Source organism: Mastomys coucha, unplaced genomic scaffold (assembly GCF_008632895.1).
Source record: "Mastomys coucha isolate ucsf_1 unplaced genomic scaffold, UCSF_Mcou_1 pScaffold1, whole genome shotgun sequence".
Taxonomy (NCBI): Eukaryota; Metazoa; Chordata; class Mammalia; order Rodentia; family Muridae; genus Mastomys; species Mastomys coucha.
In genome coordinates, this window is record NW_022196891.1 from 29,395,756 (window position 1) to 29,417,965 (window position 22,210).

A 22,210-nucleotide genomic window follows, 5' to 3' on the forward strand; every position below is an offset into this window, starting at 1 on the left:
GGGGGGGGGGGGGAGACTATACTGTAAGATTTTAATAAATGGCACCTATTAGGATTCAAGGTAGATAACCATGGTCTGGATTTCCACACAAACCAACTGTCAAACGTCACTATCTTCTGGGAAGACCTGTGTGGTGCCGTGGACTGCCTCCCTCCCACTCGGCCACTTGGCTTTCCTAAGTGGCAGCTTCTCTGTCCTGTCTCAGAACTCACCTGCAGACTGCTGAGGGTGTCACTTGGTACCCAAAGCTGTGGGACAAAGAAGCAACCGCGTGGAAGCCCTGGGGTCTCTAAGGTAGGGAAGGGGGAAAGAGAGTCATCTCCCAACCACAGTGGAAGGCCTTGTAGCCAGCCCCCAGGGCTGCAGCTCTGGACCACGCTGGGAGAGGAGAAGGCATGTCCAGCACATGCTTTGCCAAGGTTTCCTGCGCTGCTGGAATTGGGTAGTTGTGCCACTGTCCCAAGTGCAGGAACGTAATTTGCAAGGTGTTGACATTTGGACGCAATTAGGTCACAGGTGGAGTAAGTGCTTGTGGAAAAAGCCCCAGAACCTTGGGACCCGCTCTACCACATGCAAGCATGGTGAGAGGGTAGCCTTTACCTCCCCAACCCCATCTGCCGATGCCCTCATCTTAGACTACCCAGCTCCAAGAAATCAATTCTGTTCTTTATAAACTTCCCCATATATGGAACTTAGTGATTGTGTCCAAGTAGGTTAAGACACAGTGGCCAATGCAGCTAAGCAATAAAATTGGTGACTGTGAGCTCATTGTACATACATTCTCTCTAAAGAAGTCATTAGTGTAACCCTGTCCCATGCATGTGTAATGCGGGTGCAGGTGTGCAGCTTCAGGTGTGTCTATATGTAATGACATGTTATGGGCAGCCCTGGTTCTTGCTCTTCCTGGCTGGGCAGAGGCTTGCTTCCTTCTCTGCCCATTTCCTTCATGGTGGAGGGGATTACAACACACCGTGAGTCCTTCTCTGCCCATTTCCTTCATGGTGGAGGGGATTACAACACACTGTGAGGATTTACAAGGATGGTCATCAGCAAGTGCCTGGCAGAGAACTTTGCTAACTTTGCAGCATCTGTCTCATATAGTGCTTCCCCCCATTCGAATGAGGAAATGGAGTCCACGGGGGCAAGTGTAGAACCAGGTGGCTGGATGGCCTAAATCCATGATGCCAGGTCCAGGAGGCTCAGAGAAGGGTAATTCTTTTCCTTTTGCTTCCCTGGCACTGGGAATAAGGTTTTTCTCTTGAGGTTAGACAAGTCTAACCACCTGGGGAGCCCAAGAAAGCCCTATGGCCAGGAACCCACTGGTGCCCTAAAAGCCAATGGCCTCTAAAACTGGCCAGGACTGAGCCACACTCCTGTGCGAGCCAACACAGGAAGGCCTCGAAGAGGCAGCCTGAGGTTACCAGCCAGGGGTAATGCTCCAGTTAATGCTGACTAGAGGTCACAAGAACCACAGGGTCCATGTTGCCACCAGGCAAATCTGAGTTAGCTTCTCTGTGACATATAATTGTCAAAGGCTTTTTTACGTCACCTCAGTATACCTCCATTTCCTCATCTGTAAAATGGGAATGCTGGTAGTTGCCCTGCAGAGGAGGTGGGGCTCAATAAAGTGAGGCCTTGGAGTCCCCAAGATCCATCTAGCCCAGAGGTGCACTGCTAACACTGAAGCCAGGGTTGGACCCTGGCCCTGAAAAAAAAAAAGGCCACAGCTTGAAGAGTGGCACTTGGACTGCATTCCCCACACTGCTACCTTGGGCCCAAGGCTGGGAGACCAGACAGTCTCAGTAGGGATCTCCTCCATCCGTGCTTTTTTGAAGCTAGACCAGAAGCAGCAAGGGAGGGCGAAGAAACCTCAGGCGAATTCTCCCGGCTTCTCCCAGTTCCACAGCCCCTGCGGGAACCAAGCTGCATAATACAATGGGATTTAATAAAATGCCTTTAACTCACGAAGTTTGTCTGCTGCCAGCTCCTTAATTAAATTGCCTAACTCTCTCTGCAATGGCAGCACGAACTCCCGCCTTCAAAGAGCACGGTGTTGCTATGGTATTTGAGCCAGGGCAGGCTCAGGGCAGGCTGTGGAAGAGCATGCAGATGAGCAGCTCTTCCCACCTCCAGGGCACCAAAGGCATCCTTCCAGCCCCTCCCCACGATGCCCAAAGCACTACCCCCAGCCCCTCATTCCACTCCACACACACTGTGTTTTGTCAGCTAGGAATCTGTCTTTCCTGGTGAGCAACTGACTCCTCCTTGGGAAGGCTGGGTTGGGTTTTTGTTCCATAGGGCAAAACTGCTCCCTACTCTGAGGCCCAGCACAGCCCTGGCCCACAGAGCAGCCCTGTGGAGCAGTACTGGCATCTCCTACGCAGCCCCCTCCACCTTCCTGGATACCCTGTGCAGACACATCTGTGCCCACTCCGCAGCACCTCAAACCCTTGCTCAGAGCATGACTGGCTGGGTAAGAAACCAGGTTTGCTCTCTCGCTCCTGTGGAGGTACAAGAAACGCCTGTTTTCTTTTGAAGGCATGGTTCCCAGCCCTATCTTTGCAGAAAACCAACCAGGGATTCTCCCTGAGCTCTGCCTGGGAAAGTTTACTCTGAATGGACAACCAGTAGACAGCAAGGTTGAAGGAATCTTGGCAATGCTCCTGCTTCAACGCCTGGTCTCACCATTAACCCCACCAGCTCTGTCCATTGCCTATCTACTTTTTTGGTGGATTTCAGACTAAGTCGTAGACATTGGTACACTCCTCCCTACAACTCTAAAGCTTAAGTGTTGCTTTGTTTGCTTTTGTAAAACTTACACATAAAGAAATCCTAGAACAGTCTATTTGAGTGCCATGCTTGGATCCTCCCTCCAAAGACTGATATAATTGGACTAGAGTATAGATAGACTGTAGGTATCAAGGTAATTTAAGAGGTTCTGACTGGGTGTGTGGTCCTAGCACTAAGGAGGCAGAAGCAGATGGCTCTCTGTGAGTTCAAGGCCAGTCTGGTCTACATAGAGAGTTTCAGGCCAGTGAGAAATAATATATAGCGAAATGCTTTCTCAGAGACAGACTCCTTCCCTCCCTCCCTCCCTCCCTCCCTCCTTCCCTCTTCTTCTTCTTCTCCTTCTTCTCCTTCTTCTCCTTCTCCTTCTTCTCCTCCTCCTCCTCCTCCTCCTTCTTCTTTTCTTCTCTCTCTCTCTCTCTCTCTCTCTCTCTCTCTCTCTCTCTCTCTCACACACACACACACACACACACAGAGCGAGCCTCCCTAACATGGCGATTGTGGCTACCCACTGCCATAACATGCTGACTCCTTCACAAGTCTCTGATATAGCAAGAGCTGAAGCATACATAAGGGAACAAAGGGCTGTCCCTTTCCCATCTGGTAGATAGAAAGCAGAGTGTTCCTGGCATCTGGGCCCGCTCCTGCTCTCCCTTCCCATCCCATGCGTGTTCCTCGGCTCTGGGCATGCGAGTTCCACGTGCCCATGTGCACACATCTGTGTACTCCTGTGCCCCGCCTCTTCTCATTCTTGGAATTTCGAGTCTCAGGTGTCTTTGCCAGTGGCGGAATCTCTGGGTCTGCCCTGGAGTGTGTACACATCACAGATGTGAGTGAGGAGGCATTCCTGTGTTCTTTCCTGCTGACCAGGGTCTTGTGAGTCACAGGATGCTGACAACAGATGAAATTGAGGATGCCAGTTGAGGTCACTCAGATAGGTGGTGATGACAGAGAGAGACACTGACCACCAAAGCTGAGAATGGGCATCCTGGCAGGCATGGGGCTGGTGGCATTAACAGAAGAGGGGAAGGGGCTGGCACTGCAGTTAGAGCATGGGAGGAAATCTCAGATGCTGGCATGGTGGTGACTGTCATGGTGTGATGCTGTCGCCTGCCCCTGTGAGAGCGAGGTGCTAACACATACTCGTTTTCTCTAGCAATACCCAGCTGAGAAGAATGTTAGCTGTCATGGTGGCAGGAAGGTTGTTTCCCTGAGACCATATTTGAGACACACACTCCCCCCCCCAAACCCCCATTGCTATAAGCTGCAGCTTCTTCTGAAATTCTGAGAGCACCTGACAACCCTCTCTCCACCGGAGGCTCCCACAGAGCAGCTGCCCTGTTGTAATGCACTTGGGGACAGAGCACCGGTGCTGAGTGAGGGGAGCCATTAGGAACATTTGCTCCGAGTGGCCCTTGAGGATAGAATTTTATTTCTGGCTCGTGCTGTTCCCCAGTCCATTCGTACTCTGTAAGCTGTAAGGAAGACAAAAGAACACTGCTCTTGGACCCCTCCCTTGACCCAACCACCAGGGGCAGAGCCAGCAAAGCCTCAGAACGTTCCAGAAGCCTTGTCAAACACCACCACCTCCCCAGAATCGATCTTACTGGGATGGGCTTTTGGGGGAGATGTAATGACGAGAACACAGGACCAGACTACATGGACATGCTGGGTGTTTGATTTGGGGTTTGTTTTTAATTTGACATAGGGTCTTACGTAGTCCAGGCTAGCTTCAAATTCATTATGTAGTGGTGACCAGCATTGAAATGATCCTACTGTCTCCACTTTCAAAGTGCTGCGATTACAGGTGTGCCCTGCCACAAGCAGCAACACACTATTTTTTTTTTCTTTTAAGTCAAGCTCTCAGTAAGTAGCCCTGGCTGACCTTGATCTCAAAGTCACAGCAATTCTTCTGCTTCAGCCTCCAAGGTAACACTGAGATTACAGGCATAAGTTATCATACACACGTATATGTATGTAGATGTATGCATATATGTATACACATGTGCATATACATATATATGTATATATGCATGTGATAGCAAAAATATCTTTTAGATATTGTCCAATCTTTCCTTCTTACAGACTAGGAAAAATCAGTTTGCAGGAAGTAAAGCCCCACTAAAAGTGACAATAAAGACACCTTTTATGTTTACAGCATCTCTAGTGACACAGTGGACACTCCTGTGATCTGATTGCATCTGTAGAATGGGCCTAGGACCAGGCTCGTCTGACAGCTGGATACTAAATCTTTCCCCAGCTTCAGCCCAGCCCTGGGAGGGGCTGAGCTAGCACTGCAGCTTGTTGGGCATCTTTGCCCTCCTCCTTGAGATCTTTTAAAGAGCACGGCGAGGTCTGATCTCCATTTGTCAGAGGAGGTAATGGAGGGTGAGCATCTCACCCTAGTAGGCACGGTTAGTAAGAGGCAGAGTTGGACCATGAACCCAGAATCCTCAGATGAACTTCCTAAGACCGTCATAATAGAACACTACAAACTCACCCTTCAAACAACACAAGCGCATTGACTGAGGTCTGGAGGCTAGAAGTTCAAATTCAAGGTGTCAGTAGAACAAGGTGTCTCAAAAAGAGTAAAGGGGCTCATCCTTGCCTCTGCTGGTGTCTGCTAACAGTCATCAGTGGGGGGCAGGGCGCATCCCTTTGCTTGAAGCTGAATCTTGTCCCTTCTCCCCGAGTATCTGCCCCATGTAGGATTTTCCTCCTCTTATGGGTTGTACATCATATTGGATGGTGGTCTTTCCTGACCACATCATCTTTGTTTAATTACATCTATGAAGACCCTATTTTCTAAGAAGTGTACATTCACAAGTACCCAGAGTGGGAGTTTGGTATATCTTTTGGAGGGACTCCATGCAGCACACGGTGTGCCTGACATCAGGCTAATGGCCTTGCACTATGTTCCCCTTGCTTCCTCAATGCTCCTGTTTCTCCCATCTTCCAGCTCCATAGACGGAGAACTTGTGTTCCTTCTTCTCCTCCAGCACAGCCCAGGGCCGCCAGAGCACCATTCACTTCTGCTCTTCCAAATTATTACCAGCTACTAAAGCGGAATCGTGAAATATAGGCGGGCTTTTCATCTTTTTTATTCACAGACAGTAAAAAATCATTAAGGCTTGCTCTTAATTAGTTTAATTTTGAAGCTTCTAAATATTGATTTAACCTCCACTCCTTTGTACTTGCTGCAGTCACTGAATTATGCCTGGTATTGATCACAGACTGAAGCATTCCCCTCCACCGGGCTCAGGGCTTGAGAGCCGTCAGCCTGTCTGGCATGCTGGGCTGGGATGCTGCAGAGGTATGAAGGAGAAGCTGTACCAGGGCAAGGCAGGAAGGCTTGTCCTTGAGAGAGGCCTGTAAACGTAGGCCAGAGGCCAGCTTCTTCTTCTTGCATTGGCCCAGACCCAAAGGAGATGGATCAAGAGAAGGTCAATTGGAAATCTCCCCCCATTCCATTATGGGATGGAGAAGAACTGGGAAGTGGGGCAGGAGGATCTCGAAGGATCAGGTCCCAGATCATAGGCTCCGGCACCATCCAGCTATGACCTGGCTTTAGGGATGAACATCCTTAGGCGGGGCAGGATACCCTCTCACACTGCAGTGCAGCTCCTCATTCCATGAGCACACAGGCAGCCATTCCTGTCAGACATCTGAGATCTGGATCACTGTCTGACTGTTTCAGTGCCTACCAGGGGAGAAATCAGGGCTGGACTGGACGCACATTGTGCCTCTGGCCTTGGCCCATTACTGTGTGCTGTGTGAACTTGAACAAGTCACCTGATACTCTTTCCACGAAAACAGGAGTAGTGGCATCTGTGGCTGTCAAACTCGTCCTCTTTGTGCGGCTTGAGGACAGCACCAAAGACCGGACATGTATAAAGACTCGAAATTTGTTTCTCACAATTTTGGAAGCCAAGACGTCCAAGATCTAGGTCTCGGCATGCAGGGAGGCCTGCTGTCTGCTTTCAAGATAGTTTTTTGAATTCTGGGTTCTCTGGGGAATACAGTATCCCCACATGGGGAGAGAAAAAAAAAAACCAGCAGACTAACAGAAAAAGACAAAACTCCCTCTCTCATGCCTTTCAAAATGCCATGTGTCCATTCAGGAAGGTAGCACCCTTGTGACTAAAACATCTCCCAGTACTGAGCCACTGGGGATTGTGTTTTTTTTTTCTTTTCTTTTTTTTTTTTTTTTTTTTTTTTTTAATTTGGGTTTTTCAAGATACAGTTTCTCTGTGTAGTCCTAGCTGTCCCAGAAGTCACTCTATAGACTGGGCTGGACTTGAACTCAGAGATCCGTCTGCCTCTGCCTCCCTGGTGCTGGGATTAGTGGCTCGAATCACCACACTCTACAGGGGGGACTCGGTTTCTAATGTAAGAATCTGGAGTCTGCATTCAGACCACAGCTTCATATGACAGTGGGGATGGTGGAATTTCAATCGCAGTGCAGCTGGCTCAGCGGATTATTAATAATGGCTGACATATGGATGGCCTCCGTGGCTCCCATGACTATACCAGGCTTACACCTCGCACAGGATCACGTCCAGACCATGCCGGCCCAGGCTCACCATGCTCTTTACCACTCTCCTCACAAGCCATAGGGAAACACTCCTTGCCATTCACTCCCTATAACTTTCTCACAGGCCTATGCTTCTGATGCCTCCTGGGTTGGATATCTTCCCATTATCTGTATTTCCCGTGACCCTTCCTGGTCCAGACTCCCTCCAGGAGCTTGGTCTTCCCAGCCTCGGGAGATTTTTAAAGACAATGTTACTGAAGTGCCTATCAATCTCACTCATTGGTTTAGATACCAGCTGGGATAAAACACTATAACCATAAACAACTTGAGGAGGCAAGGTTAATCTCCTCTTACACTCGTGCATACTGTCCACAATCAAAGAAGCCAAGGCAGCGACTGGAGGCAGGAGCTAGCAGAGGCCATGGAGGAGTCTCGCTTACTGGCTTGTGCCTCATGGCTCAGCCTGCCTTCTTACAGAACTCGGGACCACTGGCCCAGGGGTAACACTGCCCACAGTGATCTAGGCCACCTCCCATCAGTCATCAATCAAGATGGCCAATGTGGTGTGGAGATAGGCCTTTTTTGCAGCATGATTTATCTCTGGGCTTTTCTCAACTGTAATTCCTTCTTTCCTAAATGATGATAATTTGTGTTAATTTGATGTAAAACTAGCCCACACATTAATTTTCAGCATATTTCCTCTGAATACTCACCTAACTTCCTACATGTGGGGGCACTATGTATGCCTGTTCCCACAGTTGAGCCTTGCTGCCCCTCTAGAACACCTTTATATTCCATAGAGAACTTTCCTCTGTTTCAATCTGTGAAAACCCACCTGCCCTCTATGCCACGCCCCTTGCCTTTCTCATGAATGAAGTGCCCTTACGAGGCAAAGGCCCTCCAGGCCTTTCCTGATACACTCCTTAGAAGTTTCTCTGTGCCTGAGGCAGACGAAGTGAGGGGATTCCGGAAGACTCCACGCTTACCTGTCAGAAGAGCAACATCAAGAATATCGTTGAGTGAATGCTTTGGAGATTTCTAAGTACCATTCCTTGGTTTAGGGAATGGGGATCTCAGAAGTCATCCAGCTCAAACATGGGTCTCTAGGCCCTATCCATCCTCAGTCTCTGATCCCGGAAGGCTGGGTAGACTCAGGAATCTACATTTCTGAGGACTTTGTCAGAGCTCTTGCTACTGATGGCTCAGGACCCACTAGGCCTGAGGAGGGATGAGGCCATGACCAAAGCCTATTCCCAGCCATAGCCTGGGTTGCATCACCTACCACAAATCCCCGTGCCCTGTGCTATGCTGTCTCCCCTTTGGCTGTAGGGCAGGAAGTCCAGGTGATAATGGAGAGAATAGGAAAGAGCTGAGCTGTGGAGGCCACCAATAGGGACCTATGGGGTAGGGAGGACCAAAGGACTGAGCCAGGCCAGGGCAGACCTGGAAGAGTCTGACGGGCTGACAGAAAAGCACCCACCAAGGGCCTCAGCTGCAGCAGTTATTTATCTCCCAGCCTGCCTGCCACAGCTGACAGAAGGGAAGGCATGCGCCCTCGAGCCCAGGCCTTCTTTGCAGCGTGATTTATCTCTGGGCTTCATCTGGTAAACCTGCTGATGAAACGAGTCTCCTTTTCTCCCCACCTCATCAATTTTCATTCCGATTTCATTTTCCTTTTCTGTTAGGAAAGGGTTTAGCCTCTCTCCGTGCTTAACTGGCCTGCTCCACATCCGCTCTGCCTTCTAACCCGCCACCCTACCTCTGGCTTGCATGTAGCCAGGTGCAAGGGAGACCCACAGCTCCTCACAAGCACGGCAGATTCCTTCCTCTCCGCGCCTTCCTATCAACTGGGGAAGCAGGGCCTTCTCTAACAGTGCACAGAGAGGAGCCAAGAGCCCCTAGAGGATCTCATAGGCGGTGGCTTCATAGCTCATGGAGGGAGTAAGGGGTGCTCATCCAGGAGTAAGTGCTCCTCGGAGGCACAGGATTACTGAGGCTTTAGACAGGAATTTCCTGGATGTGCAGTGAGGAATGGGAATAGGAAACAGCATTGCTTGTGTCTGTCTCTCTCTAGCGCCTTCCTTGCCCCTGTTCCTGGTTCCCTATGACCAAGGGCCATCTTGGGGCCCTGGCTCAGGAGGCATCTGGGGAAGGCTGCCTAATTTGCCTGGCACCTCCACCTGGGCAGCAGCTGGTCTAGACTGCCCATCTGGCATGTGTCTGGGGCAGTACAATAGCCATAGAATGCTATCAGACCTGTCTTAGAAGCACCTCTGGACCCTAGCAGGGAGCACTCGGGGAGAGAGTCGCTGCTCACCACCTGCATCTGACCTGTTTATTGGGCAACTATTTTGTTAGAGATCTGTGATCTAATGGGCATTGTCCTTGACCTGTCCTGAAACGTAGAGCCAAGGACCCCCATTAAAGGCCCCAGGGAGTATTTTAATGACTTAGAAGAGGGCTGATTCTCTTGGAAAGGGTACCAGCCTACAGAGGAAAGAGCCCTAGAACTCCTATGCCCTAGGCTCCTAAAACATAGGACATCTAGAAGTCAAGGTACAGCCCAGCCAAGGAAATGTGGTGACGCTGAACCCCAAAAGATCTTTACAAAGATCTCCTACTCCACCAGGGGTACATCTCTCTCCATCTAACAGATGAGAAGTCCCAAGAGCACAGGGACAGCCAGAAACAGGATTCAACTTTGCAGAGCACACTCCAAACCAGCGTCTGACCTCTACCGGCTCAGAGCAGAAGCCAGTGGAGTCTGGAGAATTTCTAGAAAGATCTGGAGAAAAGCTCCAGAACCATGAAGGCCAGTGTAAGATCGTGTTCATCCAAGCAGAAGCCTGAGTGAGGAGAACAAAGGAACTTTCACCCAGGAGCAGTGACCAGGAAGGCGAAACAGCCAAGAAAGGCTTACCAGGGGAAAAGCAGACTATGGGATGGTGTTGGTCTCCTTTAAGGGAAGAGAGGCAGAAAGAATCACTCACACAAAGGCCTCTCCTCTGGGCAACTGGTCCCTGTGGCTTCTGATCTCTAACACAGTCAGTCAGTCAGTCAGTCAGTCAGACAGACAGACAGACAGACATCCCCTGCTTGGCCTGGCCCTTGTCCAGATATGTTCCAAGTCCCTATTGTGCCAGCCTGTTCGAGCCAGCAGCTTGAGCAAGGCTCCTGCCACCATGGACTTCTCAGTCTGCAGGGGAACAGTCAGGTTCTCATACAGGGACACAGAGCACCCCAGGAGCTCAGGAGAGATGCTTTGGTCAGAGAAGCCGTCCCTGGGGGTCTGCAGAAGCCCAAGAAGCAAGAAGAGGTGGGCCCAGCCTGAGCCACTCTCTGCCTGGGCTTGCTGGCCCCGCTCCCCTGCAGCTTGTTTTGGTGCAGTGCAATCAGACAGAAATGACTTTCCGTGCTATCTACTGGCACCCTCCATTGCAATTAAGAAATAATGAGGCAGGCTCCCTTCCAAGCCTGGAGCTCTCATACCCTCTGCCTGGACAAGCCAGGAGAGCTGCTGACGTAGAGGTCCCTGCCTGGCAACGAGACTCTTCCCTCTCCACCCATGAAGGAGCTTTACCAGAACCTTGACCTCTAGAATTCCTGGGAGGAGAGAGAGCAAGGCAGAGCAAAGGACTCTCACCCTCCCTGCCTTGTTACCCTACAGACCAGCTGAGATCTGGCGCCAAAACCCCAGAAATAACCAGAGCTGTGAATGAAGCCTCCTGGGTCCCTCCTGGCCATTCACGAATGGTTTCAGCTGTGAAACTTCAACCGTGTACCTTAGTTTCTCTGAGCTATGTTTCTCATCTAAGAGTCCTGTAAAGAATTCCTTTACAGCTAGCATATAGGAAGTCTGGCTCATGAGCCCTCAGGAATGGTACACATCTTTCTGCAGTCCAAGTGGTATTTGGGATAGGTTTTATGGTTGAAGAAGAGTTTGAAAGTCTAAGGGAGGGACTGGAGAGATGGCTCAGTGGTTAGGAGCACTGACTTCTCTTCCAAAGACCCTGATCTTCAATTCCCAGCAACTACACGGTGGCTTACAACCATCTGTAATGGGATCTGATGCCCTCTTCTGGTGTGTCTGAAAACAGTGACAGTGTACTCACATACATAAAATAAATAAGTAAATCTTTAAAAAAAAAAAAAAAGAAAGAAAGAAACAAAGTCTAAGGGAGCAGGACATTACAGTCAGGGAGAGAACCTGCAGTGTTGGCGACAGGTTGAGTGTGGTAGATGGGAATGGAGGGCCCTTCTGATGTTAACAGGAGAACATCAAAAAGGCCACCATAGAGGCCACCATAGGACCAAGACTGAGAAGGAAGACAAAAGGTAGGCACATTTGCCAGGAGAGAAGGAGCCATTCAGACTGGTGGTTTCTAATCTTAGGCACGGCAGGGTGCTGAAGCCAACAAAGATGTGACCAAAGGAGCCACAGCTGGTTAGTGAGAGGAAGATGTCAGCTTTGGGACAAGATGGAGAATGGGAGGGGCTCTGAGACTGCCAGGTAGAAAAGTATGGGGGAAGTTACAAGTTCAGGGTAACTCCCGTGTATCCTCTTGTCTACTGTCCCAGGACTCCATGATGAAAAGCCCTAGAAAGGTCACCAAGCTGTCTTCCTGCCTCAAGGGGACAGGGAACAGCCAGACCCAGGCCATGAGAGTTCTAGCCAGAGCTGGCACCCTGAGGCATAGAGCTATTTCTAGGTGTAAGAACAAGAAAGAAGCCCCACTTTACAACATCAGAAGGATGCTGAGAGGCTCTGGACCAAGTGGTAGTAGTAAGCATTCTGTGAATTGTCCAGGTCCAGACACTTGGTTCTCAACTTAGGATGGAAAAGAAATAGGAAGCCGGCTTAAAGATTAAACTGACTAGTAAGCTTAGAGGTCAGGACAGTGGGTAACTGGGTGTGATGCAAGGGCACATGGGAACCTTCTAGAGTGCTAGGGTAATCACATCTAGACCTGCCCAAGTTTGTGGTGCCTTAAAAACAGGCCTGTGAAGTTTCTTACACCTCAGTGACTCAAAAGCATTACAAAGGATGGTGACAGAGATGGGACAAGAAGCCATGATAATGGGAGAAATAAAGGGGACAAACGGAGGAATTGAGTCTGTCTCCACAGCTGCATGTAAGGCTCAGGAAGCCGAGTACCTTGCCCAGGGTCACACAGAGAGTGCAGAGCCAGGCTCAAACACCCTGGCAAAGCCTCGTCCCTTCTGTCCTACCCGCCCTCCTGCACAGAGTCATTTATGGGATTCAGACTCCGGAAGACTAGATAAACATGGTCTCCCGTGCAGAAGCTCTGGTTATGTGTGATTGTGAAGTAGATGGACCTATTCACCTCCCAGGGAAACTATACACGTGTACAGATGGAGGCCTGCCTCCCACTCTCTGTTGCCCTGCCCAACACCTATCGGCTGCTGAGGAGGGCTGAGTTTATGAATGCTACACTCAATTATGCTGCCCCTTGGTCTCCACAGCTCTGGGGGACCTGGTACCAAAGCAGCCAAGGGCAGGCCATTGGTAGCTGCCTGCCTACTGGCCTCTTGCTGAAAGTGTCTGTTCCCAGGGGTTAGGCAGGGTCTAGGGAAGGAAGCAGAAGACAGTGGTAAGGAGGGAGTTGGCATGCACCAGTAGACCCACCTCTGTGCTGCAGGAGATAAGGACAGAGAAGGAAGGATGGGGTGACACTGCCCCCAAAACTCTTCCTTTAGGGTTTTGTCAAAGGTCTTCTTAGCAGAGGGATTGGAGGATCAATTCCACCCATTCTGCCAAGACCAAAGATGATCCCTGGAGGGAATCTGACTGGAAATGAGTCCACTTGGATTTGTAGAGCAAGCTAATGTGTGCCTTTGGAGGGAGTCACCAGCCACGGGTCCTAGAAGATGACTCCAGGAGTCTCCGGCATCTGCTGCATAGTCAGAGGGCAGAGTCAGGTCTGCGTGCAGCAGCTGGCTTTGTTTGACCCTGTGGTTCTAGGCCCATCCCTGCTCAAACATGAAGTTCTTCCTACATGCTCCTAAAGTCTTACCAGGAGTCAAGGAAGGGGTCTGCTGGACCCACGAAGGAATGAGATAAATTTACTAAGGACCCAAGTCCCTCTCTGAAAGAACTCACCACCGAGGCAAGTGTTCTAAGCTAGCCCAACACCCATCTCCTCTCAACCAAGTATTGATCCCTGCTGACCAGGCTGGCAGGGCAGGTTATAGTGAAGAAAAAAAAAAAAAATCTGTGTGACCGCTGATATAACCTTTCTGAGCCTCAGCTGTGCTCCTGAAAAACATGAAAGTAAAGAATGCCTTTGTTGCCCACACGTGGAGCTGGTATAAACATGAAACTTAATGTTCTGTGTTCTTCGTGTTGTATTATTCATGTTTACCCACAAGTACTCGGCATCGCTTGGTTCTCTGTGGACACAGAAAGCTTGCAGAGAGTTTCCGGGAGGTGTGTGTGTGCTCATGAACTCCTGGTCACTTGGGACACTATAGAGAAAAGTCAATTTGCTTTCTCTGCAACTCCTGTAGAGCTCAGTAATCATTTTCAATGAGTAGGGCCATGTCAGCCTTTAATGATGGTGACAAGTGAATGGCAGTTCTGGGCTCCATTGGAGAAGGGGCAGAACTGTGAGGGGGGAGAAGCTGTGTGTGGGAGGAGTAGCTTTGGTGGTGAGAAGCTTTGGTGGTGAGAAGCTGTGGGGGGGGAGAAGCTGTGGGGGGAGAATCTGTGTGTGGGAGGAGTAGCTGTGGGGAAAAGAAGCTGTATGTGGGAAGAGAAGCTGTGATGGTGAAAAGTTTAGGGGATGAAGAAGTTGTGTGTGGGGGGGGTTGAAGGTGTGGTAGTGAGAAGCTGTGTGCCAAGCCACAAGGGAAGGGCTCGTCTGAGACTTTGCCACACTTTGGGGTCCCAGATTAAGTTGCCTCTTAAAGCCATCCCTGCTCCTAGCCCAGGAATAATATAGCCTGCTGCTCCTGTGCAGATAGACGTAAGGCCATCAGCAGAGATGTTTACCATGGAACTTTGGTAGCTCCTTAATGCCCTGAACACAACTGGATGCCGCCTTGGCACTCAGAACGAAGTTACTGTTGGAGGAGAGGAAAGCCAGGGGTTCAGGTCTTACCTGAAGATCAGTGACACACTGGGGTCCTCTCCAAAGAGCCCTTGCTACATACTCAGACCCATCTTCCTCGCCAGCTGGGTGGGAACTGTCCTGGGTTTTCCCTATCCATTGGCATTCTTTGATGAATGGCTATGTTACCAGCTCACAGCTCTCCACCCCACCTTGGGCACAGTACTGGGCTCCCAGGGGCTGAGCTTATTGTAGTAGAAAGGGAGCTTATTGCACTCTTGTCTGCTGTCCACAAGACTACCAATCCTTTAGATGTCCTGTGGTCCCTGAGGACAGTGCTGCATAACTGTACTCTGAGCACTTGGGAGAAGGAAGGAGGAGGTCCCAAGTTCAAGGACAGCCTCAACTACATAATAAGAGGGAGGAAGAAAGAAAGGATAGAGGGAAGCAGAGGAGGGGGGAGTGAAAAGAGGTCTTAGGTGGCAGGAGCCACCTCCCAACCACGGAAAAGGAGACGCTAACATTACTATGACTCTGTACGAGCAACAGGCTCATTTCGGTCTCATGATGGTCTTCTGTAGGAAAATAAAGGAAACATAAAGCAACAGATGCTTGGAGAGGTTGTGCAATTTTCCCAGAGCGGAGGTAGAGCCATGTTTGGTGTCCTGGCAGCTGGTGTGGAAGCGAGGCACTTAGAGCCATCTGAATGACAGCAGCATCTCAGCTTGTTTCCTGCATCTTCCCCACCTACAAAGTATACCACTGCCCCTCTCCCCCTCTGTGAGCCCCAGTTACCTGCTGGGCAGCTGGTTTCTCAGGGCTTCCACCAAGCATGCATGCAGGCAGGCGTGCATGTGTGCACGTGTGTTTGTTTGCCCTGAGATCTATGTGACAGCTCACACACACCCCTACGCAAACCTCTGTGCCTTTCAAGTCACCGTTGTTTTTCCCACCTTCAGAAATAGCTGCTGAGAAAAGTGGGCCGCAGTCAGATGTACACAGGCTTGCTGCTCTCCTCCACGGGAGAGGCTGCCCTGCCCCCACTGCTCCTTGCCCAGCATCCTGGAGCAGGATGCTGAGGCAAAGAGCCCCAAGTGGCCAGCTAGAGGTGTTGCTGGTAAACACCACTCAGCCTCCTGCAGCTTCCCTGGCAAGGAGATCTCACCCAGAGGACAGGAATGGCACGAATCTGCTTCAGGACAGCCAGTACAACCTAGCTCTAGGCTCAAAGCAGACTGGGCCAGATCAGGGGTGGGATCAGCGATATATAAGCAGCTAAGGCTGGAGCCTTAGTTCTTTTGAGTTCTTCTGGACCTATACAAACCAGAGGTGTGAGTCCCTTGTTCACAGGCCCGTTAGTACAGTTATGTATGAAAGAAGCTGGTCAGAGTCTTAGTGAGCACATTCTTGTACGCTGGCCACTGAAGATCTGTCAGACCAGACCTCTACTTAGGAGGCAGGCCAGGCCAAAGAGCAGATCTCGGAATCTGGCCTAGTTTTGTGAAAGTGTTCTGTTCTAAGCTAAGATGTAATGGAGCTTCAGGGCGGTACAGCTTGGTCTGAGGGAGAAGACAAATTGATTTTCTACACCCAGGAGGGAGGAAACATCAATGGATTGGGTTCTGGGTAGAAGAGATCTCCCTGGGGAAGGGGCCGTAAGGACGCAGAACTTGAACCCTACAGTAAGCACCAGCCATACTCTGTGCTATAGGTGTGTTGAGAGGGCAAGGCTCTAGCCAGAGGAAGCTTTCTGGGTGGCTAGATGAGGGCTGGGACCCCAGCCAGCACAACCCCGCAGCAGTACAGTGCCAGCTCCTTGGCCCCAGAGGTAGAGATTTGTTGTACCCTATTACGAGCCTGTCATCCTCAGAAGTCCTGTAACCCAAAAGAAACTCTGTAAGAAGTGACTGAACTTCAGCCTTGAAGATCAAGTCGAAATTGTCTGAGAGAAATGAGACAGAAGGGGGTGGCATGTCAGGATGACCTCACCCCCAAAAGGTTTGTGCAGAGAACCTGAGTGGGAGAGAAACAGAAAGGGCCAGGCTGGATTACAGAAGACCATACCTACAGGGCTGAGGCAACTAGACTCCTGTCCCTGAACATTTGCTGGGCAACTCCAACAGGCTGTTGAGAAAGGAAGGTCCATGCCTTCTGAGTGGAAAGTAGCCTTAATCCAAAACTCATCCAGAGAGTCTAGGAAGACCCTGGATAGGACAAACCCAGTATCCAGAGAGCCTAGGTACACCCTGGATAGGACAAACCCAGCACCCAGAGAGCCTAGGTACACCCTGGGTAGGACAGCCCCAGCACCCAGAGAGCCTAGGCAGACCTTGGGTAGGACCACCCCAGCATCCAGAGAGCCTAGGCAGACCCTGGGTAGGACCACCCCAGCATCCAGAGAGCCTAGGCAGACCCCGGGTAGGACCACCCCAGCATCCAGAGAGCCTAGGCAGACCCCGGGTAGGACCACCCCAGCCCATCTGAATGTGGGGTAAGATCCACTGCCCAGTTCCAGAGTTCCTGGAAGCCCATCCCAGATTTTAGAGCTGGGTCTGCTTCCATTACCTCCTTCCTCCTGCATCATCAAAGAAGTGTCTAGAAACAATCATTTATCTCACTTAACCAGTGAGCCAAGGAGGAAAGGAGGGAAGAGTAGGAAAGGTCAAAAAAATCTATTCCACATTTATCTGGGTTTCATCGATGACCATTTCAGCTTATCCCTTCTCCTTCCCTCTCAAACATGCACACATAACCTACTATAACCCCACTGTCACCCATCATCACCATACCACTCCCCCCCCACACACACACACCCCTCTAAGTTATCCCAAGACTTTCTTCAAAGACTCAGAGTCACTCCTTCCATGAGAAGATGGTAGGAGAGGACTCTGAAACCTTGAGGACTGCAGAACAGGGTCTGGGAGACCTGGTTCCCATCCAGCTCCTGAGCTACTCCTCTGGTTTCTGGAGCCCACCAGGAGAGACTGGAGTGACCAATTCCACCCCTCATCCCTGCATATCCGTAACTCTGTTGTCTCCTTCCAGGGCCATCCGACAAGGAAATGAGTGGGCAGTCCCAGTCCAGTACACAAAGATGAGGACCCACACCCAGGACGGCACAGAGTGATGCCCACCCACCCTGTGTAGAATGACTGCCCTGAGAGGGTGGTTCCCCAGCCCCTGGCAGGGCTGCTGAACCTCAGCCTGCAAGTCGTGAAGAGCAGGACTCTCTCCCCTGCCTTCCAGCTCCACCATGAGGCTCATTGTGGCCATCCTCTTGTTATCTTGGGCGGCTGGTACCACTGCCGCAGTACCAGTGGTACCCTGGCGTGTGCCCTGCCCTCCTCAGTGTGCCTGCCAGATCCGGCCCTGGTACACACCCCGCTCATCCTACCGTGAAGCCACCACTGTAGACTGCAATGACCTCTTCCTGACGGCAGTGCCCCCAGGGCTCCCCGCAGGGACGCAGACCCTATTACTGCAGAGTAACAGCATCAGCCGGATAGACCAGACTGAGCTTGCCTATTTGGCCAACCTCACAGAGCTGGACCTGTCCCAGAACAGCTTCTCAGATGCCGGAGACTGTGATTTCCAAGCCCTGCCTCAGCTGCTGAGCCTCCATCTAGAAGAGAACCAGCTGAGCCGGCTGGAGGATCACAGCTTTGCAGGGCTGACCAGCCTGCAAGAGCTCTATCTCGACCATAACCAGCTGTGCCGCATCTCCCCCAGGGCCTTTGCAGGGCTCAGCAACCTGCTGCGACTGCACCTCAACTCCAACCTGCTTAGGACCATCGACAGCCGCTGGTTCGAGATGCTACCCAACCTGGAAATCCTCATGATTGGTGGCAACAAGGTGGACGCCATCTTGGACATGAACTTCCGGTCCCTGGCCAACCTGCGCAGCCTGGTGCTGGCAGGCATGAGCTTGCGGGAGATCTCAGACTATGCTCTGGAGGGACTGCAAAGCCTGGAGAGCCTCTCTTTCTATGACAATCAGCTGGCCCAGGTGCCCAAGCGGGCATTGGAGCAGGTGCCCGGGCTCAAGTTCCTAGACCTAAACAAAAACCCACTGCAGCGTGTGGGCCCGGGAGACTTTGCCAACATGTTACACCTCAAGGAACTAGGACTGAACAACATGGAGGAGCTGGTCTCCATTGACAAGTTCGCTCTGGTAAATCTCCCCGAGCTGACCAAGCTAGACATCACCAACAACCCTCGGCTTTCTTTCATCCATCCTCGCGCCTTTCACCACCTGCCCCAAATGGAGACTCTTATGCTCAACAACAACGCTCTCAGTGCCTTGCACCAGCAGACAGTGGAGTCTCTGCCCAACCTTCAGGAGGTGGGGCTCCACGGCAACCCCATCCGTTGTGACTGTGTCATCCGCTGGGCCAACGCCACAGGCACCCACGTCCGCTTCATCGAACCACAGTCCACCCTGTGTGCTGAGCCTCCAGACCTCCAGCGCCGCCCGGTCCGGGAGGTGCCCTTCCGGGAGATGACAGACCACTGCCTGCCCCTCATCTCTCCCCGAAGCTTCCCCTCCAGCCTGCACGTAGCCAGTGGAGAGAGCACGGTCCTTCACTGTCGGGCACTGGCGGAACCAGAGCCTGAGATCTACTGGGTCACCCCAGCTGGAGTTCGACTGACACCAGCTCGCTCAGGCAGGAGGTACCGGGTATTCCCGGAGGGGACCCTAGAGTTGCGGAGGGTGACGGCGGAAGAGGCAGGCCTATACACCTGTGTGGCCCAGAACCTGGTAGGGGCTGACACTAAGACAGTCAGTGTTGTGGTTGGCCATGCTCCCTTCCAGCCAGGCAGGGACAAAGGACCAGGCCTGGAGCTCCGCGTGCAGGAGACACACCCATATCACATCCTGCTGTTTTGGGCGCCCCCACCCAATATAGTCTCCACCAACCTCACCTGGTCTAGCGCCTCCTCTCTCCGGGACCATGAAGCTACTACTGCTTTGGCCCGACTGCCGCGGGGCACACACCGCTACAACATTACCCGCCTCCTTCCCGCCACAGAGTACTGGGCCTGCCTGCAAGTGGCCTTTGCTGACGCCCACACCCAGTTGGCTTGTGTTTGGGCCAGGACTAAAGAGGCCTCTCCTTGCCACAGAGCTCTGGGGGACCGGCCCGGGCTCATAGCCATCCTGGCTCTTGCGGTCCTCCTGCTGGCAGCTGGGCTTGCAGCCCACCTTGGCAGAGGCCAGTCCAAGCAGGGGATGGGTGAGAAGCCTCTTCTTCCGGTCTGGGCTTTCTGGGGCTGGAGCGCCCCCTCTGTCCGAGTAGTGTCTGCACCCCTTGTCCTGCCCTGGAATCCAGGGAGGAAGCAGCCCAGATGTCAGATGGGGAGACAGTGCCACCACCATTGTCTCAACATTGCTGATGCTCCGCCAGCTCTCAGCAGTAGAGAAATAACTAGGACAACTCTACACTAAACGGGACGTGATCTGGGCCAGATGCCTGCCAGGAACGTGGCATTGATTGATCCACGTGCTTGAGGCCTGGCAGCTTGACCATGAAAGATGGGGTTCTGCAGCTCCCGGAGATGCTCTCGCAGCCCCCAAATGGTTGCTGTTGCCTTCTGGGGGTCCTCAGCTGCGATTCTGAGGAGTGTGTACCAGGAACAGGAAGGACTCTGCCTAGAGCCTCCTACTGCCCCAGAGGCTTCTGGGCCTCAGCTTGGCTGTCCCCTGCCTGTGTCCCTAGGCCCTTGGCCCACAGGAAATGCCCCCTCCTCTTCTCTTTCTTTGTACAGTCTCAGTTGCTTGCTCGTCCCCCTCCTGGGCAAGGGCTGAAAGAGGCTTCTCCTACTGTCTTGGAAGCCTGCCCCAAAAGTGGGAGTGTCCCCAGCTGGATCTGAAGGATATTTGGGGAGAGAGGTGTCCAGGGATGCCTCATCTCATAGCCTGGGCTCTGAAGTTGACTTTCTATAGGCAGTTTTGTATCTTTGTGGAGAAATGTGTCACCTGTCCCCAACCCAATTCACTCTTTTCTCCTGTTTTGTAAAAAATAAAAAAATAAAAAATAAACAATACCAATAACAATGGGGAGACAATGATCCTTTGCATGCTGGGTATAAGAAAATCTCTTGGGTCTCTTCAGACCCTGAAGGTGACTGGGGGGTGGGAGGTGGGCGTTGCACATCATAATTGCTTGGAGAAGAGAGAGACCTGTGGTTTTCCCTTTTCATGTTGATTTCTGGCCCCTAGATCTGCTCCAGATCCAAAGTTTCTCCAAACAGGGAGCACAAGAGCTGGGGGAAGAGAAACAAATTGAGGAGAAACCATCAGCCAGGAAGAGTGCGACACAGGCAAGGAGAAGCAGAGTGGGAGGGAAACAATGGAGACAAAGGCAAGAGTGGGGAGAGAGTGGAAATTTCCATGCCCAAACCTGGTCCCTCTTTCTCCTCTGATAAGCAGTTAACATGGCAGTGCATAGGACGCACTTCCCAGCCTGCTTCTAATTAAACAAACCCAAGAGGTAGAATCGTGCAGAGAATTGCTAATCGCAAATCATGAAGATAGCAAGAACTTTGGCTCTCAAGCAGACTGGAGCATAGGTGATTGAGGCTCTGAGGGGAGGACAGTGATGCGTGATGGAGGAAATCCCTGTTTCTCTCTGCATTCCATTCTGCTATGGTTCCCAATGAGCCTGGTTGACTTTGGTTGTTTTGTTCTTAACTGATTAACTCTGCTGACCAAGATCAAGGAGGGACATCTATTGGAAACCCAACAGGAACGGGCAGTGGTGGTGCATGCCTTCAGTCCCAGCACTTGGGAGACAGAGGCAGACGGATTTCTGAGTTTGAGGCCAGCCTGGTGTACAAGTGAGTTCCAGGACAGCCAGAGCTATACAGAGAAACCCTGTCAGGAGGAAAAAAAAAAAGGAAACTCAAGAGGGACAAGACCAATAGGGGTGGCTGGGGGCCAAGCAACAGGTGATGCCAGAGGCCCCTGAGAAACTGGGCTGGCAAAAGGACCGAGTTTCCTGAGACTCATCAAATCCACCCAGGAGTGTGAGGGTCACCATGTGTTACAGAACATACGTGGTAGACTTGGTTGACACACCCAAGCCATCACGAAGACCACAAACGTAGACACAGGTGGGCACCCGATTAGGATCTGCACACTGAGTCCCAGGAAAGTAAACTGAGATGAGTCCCCAAAATCAGAGAGCAGCATCCTCCCCAGCAGGGTGCTCAGAGGCTGCCATCTCCTCAGAGGGGACTCTTAAACCAGCCCACAGGCTCTCCTGCACATCAGGTTATGTACAGATAGCCAGCTCTGCCCCTGTGTTTCCCATGTGCTATTCTAAAGCAGATGCTGCCAGTCTGGCCACTATACTGGGAATCACTGGGTCCCAATCTGGGATGGCTGGAGATTTTTTATACCTATTCCATGCCTCCGCTGTCCTCCACCTTCAGTTTTATGTTTGATTTTTGAGGCAGGGCCTATATAGTCAGGCTGTTCTCAAACTGGCAATCCTCCTGGCTTGTTGGGAAGCCCTGGACTGGATGGGAAGACCCTAAAACCTGGCCCCCACGGGGCTAAATTTAGATCTGTAGATGAAAACATTGAGTTAGATGGCGTCCCAGGTTGGATGATGGAGAAGGGGGTGTTGTGGGTTAAATAGTGCAGAGAGAGATGAACCGCCGGGGAGATATCACCCAGCCACAAAGATCCTGAACCCAGCACTGCTGCTACCCAGCTTCTCAGGTCCTTAGGAATGAAGCCTTGCCCTTCTGAGGATTTACTGGTTGGCTGCTCCCAAAGAACTAAGCAGGGCGAGGTGGAGAGCAGAAGGTAGCT

The 22,210-nt window shown here is 51.5% G+C and overlaps 1 protein-coding gene across 1 annotated transcript in view; it reads left to right on the forward strand.

Annotated features, from left to right (window-relative positions):
- Lrrn2 (leucine rich repeat neuronal 2) overlaps positions 1-20,446 on the forward strand; it is a 61,233-nt gene extending 40,787 nt beyond the window's left edge. Inside the window, 2 exon segments of the mRNA XM_031382476.1 lie at positions 17,437-19,736; positions 19,739-20,446. Coding sequence (XP_031238336.1) covers positions 17,645-19,736; positions 19,739-19,785 — 2,139 coding nt within the window. The 5' untranslated portion in view covers positions 17,437-17,644 and the 3' untranslated portion in view covers positions 19,786-20,446.
- The last annotated feature ends 1,764 nt before the right edge of the window (positions 20,447-22,210 follow it).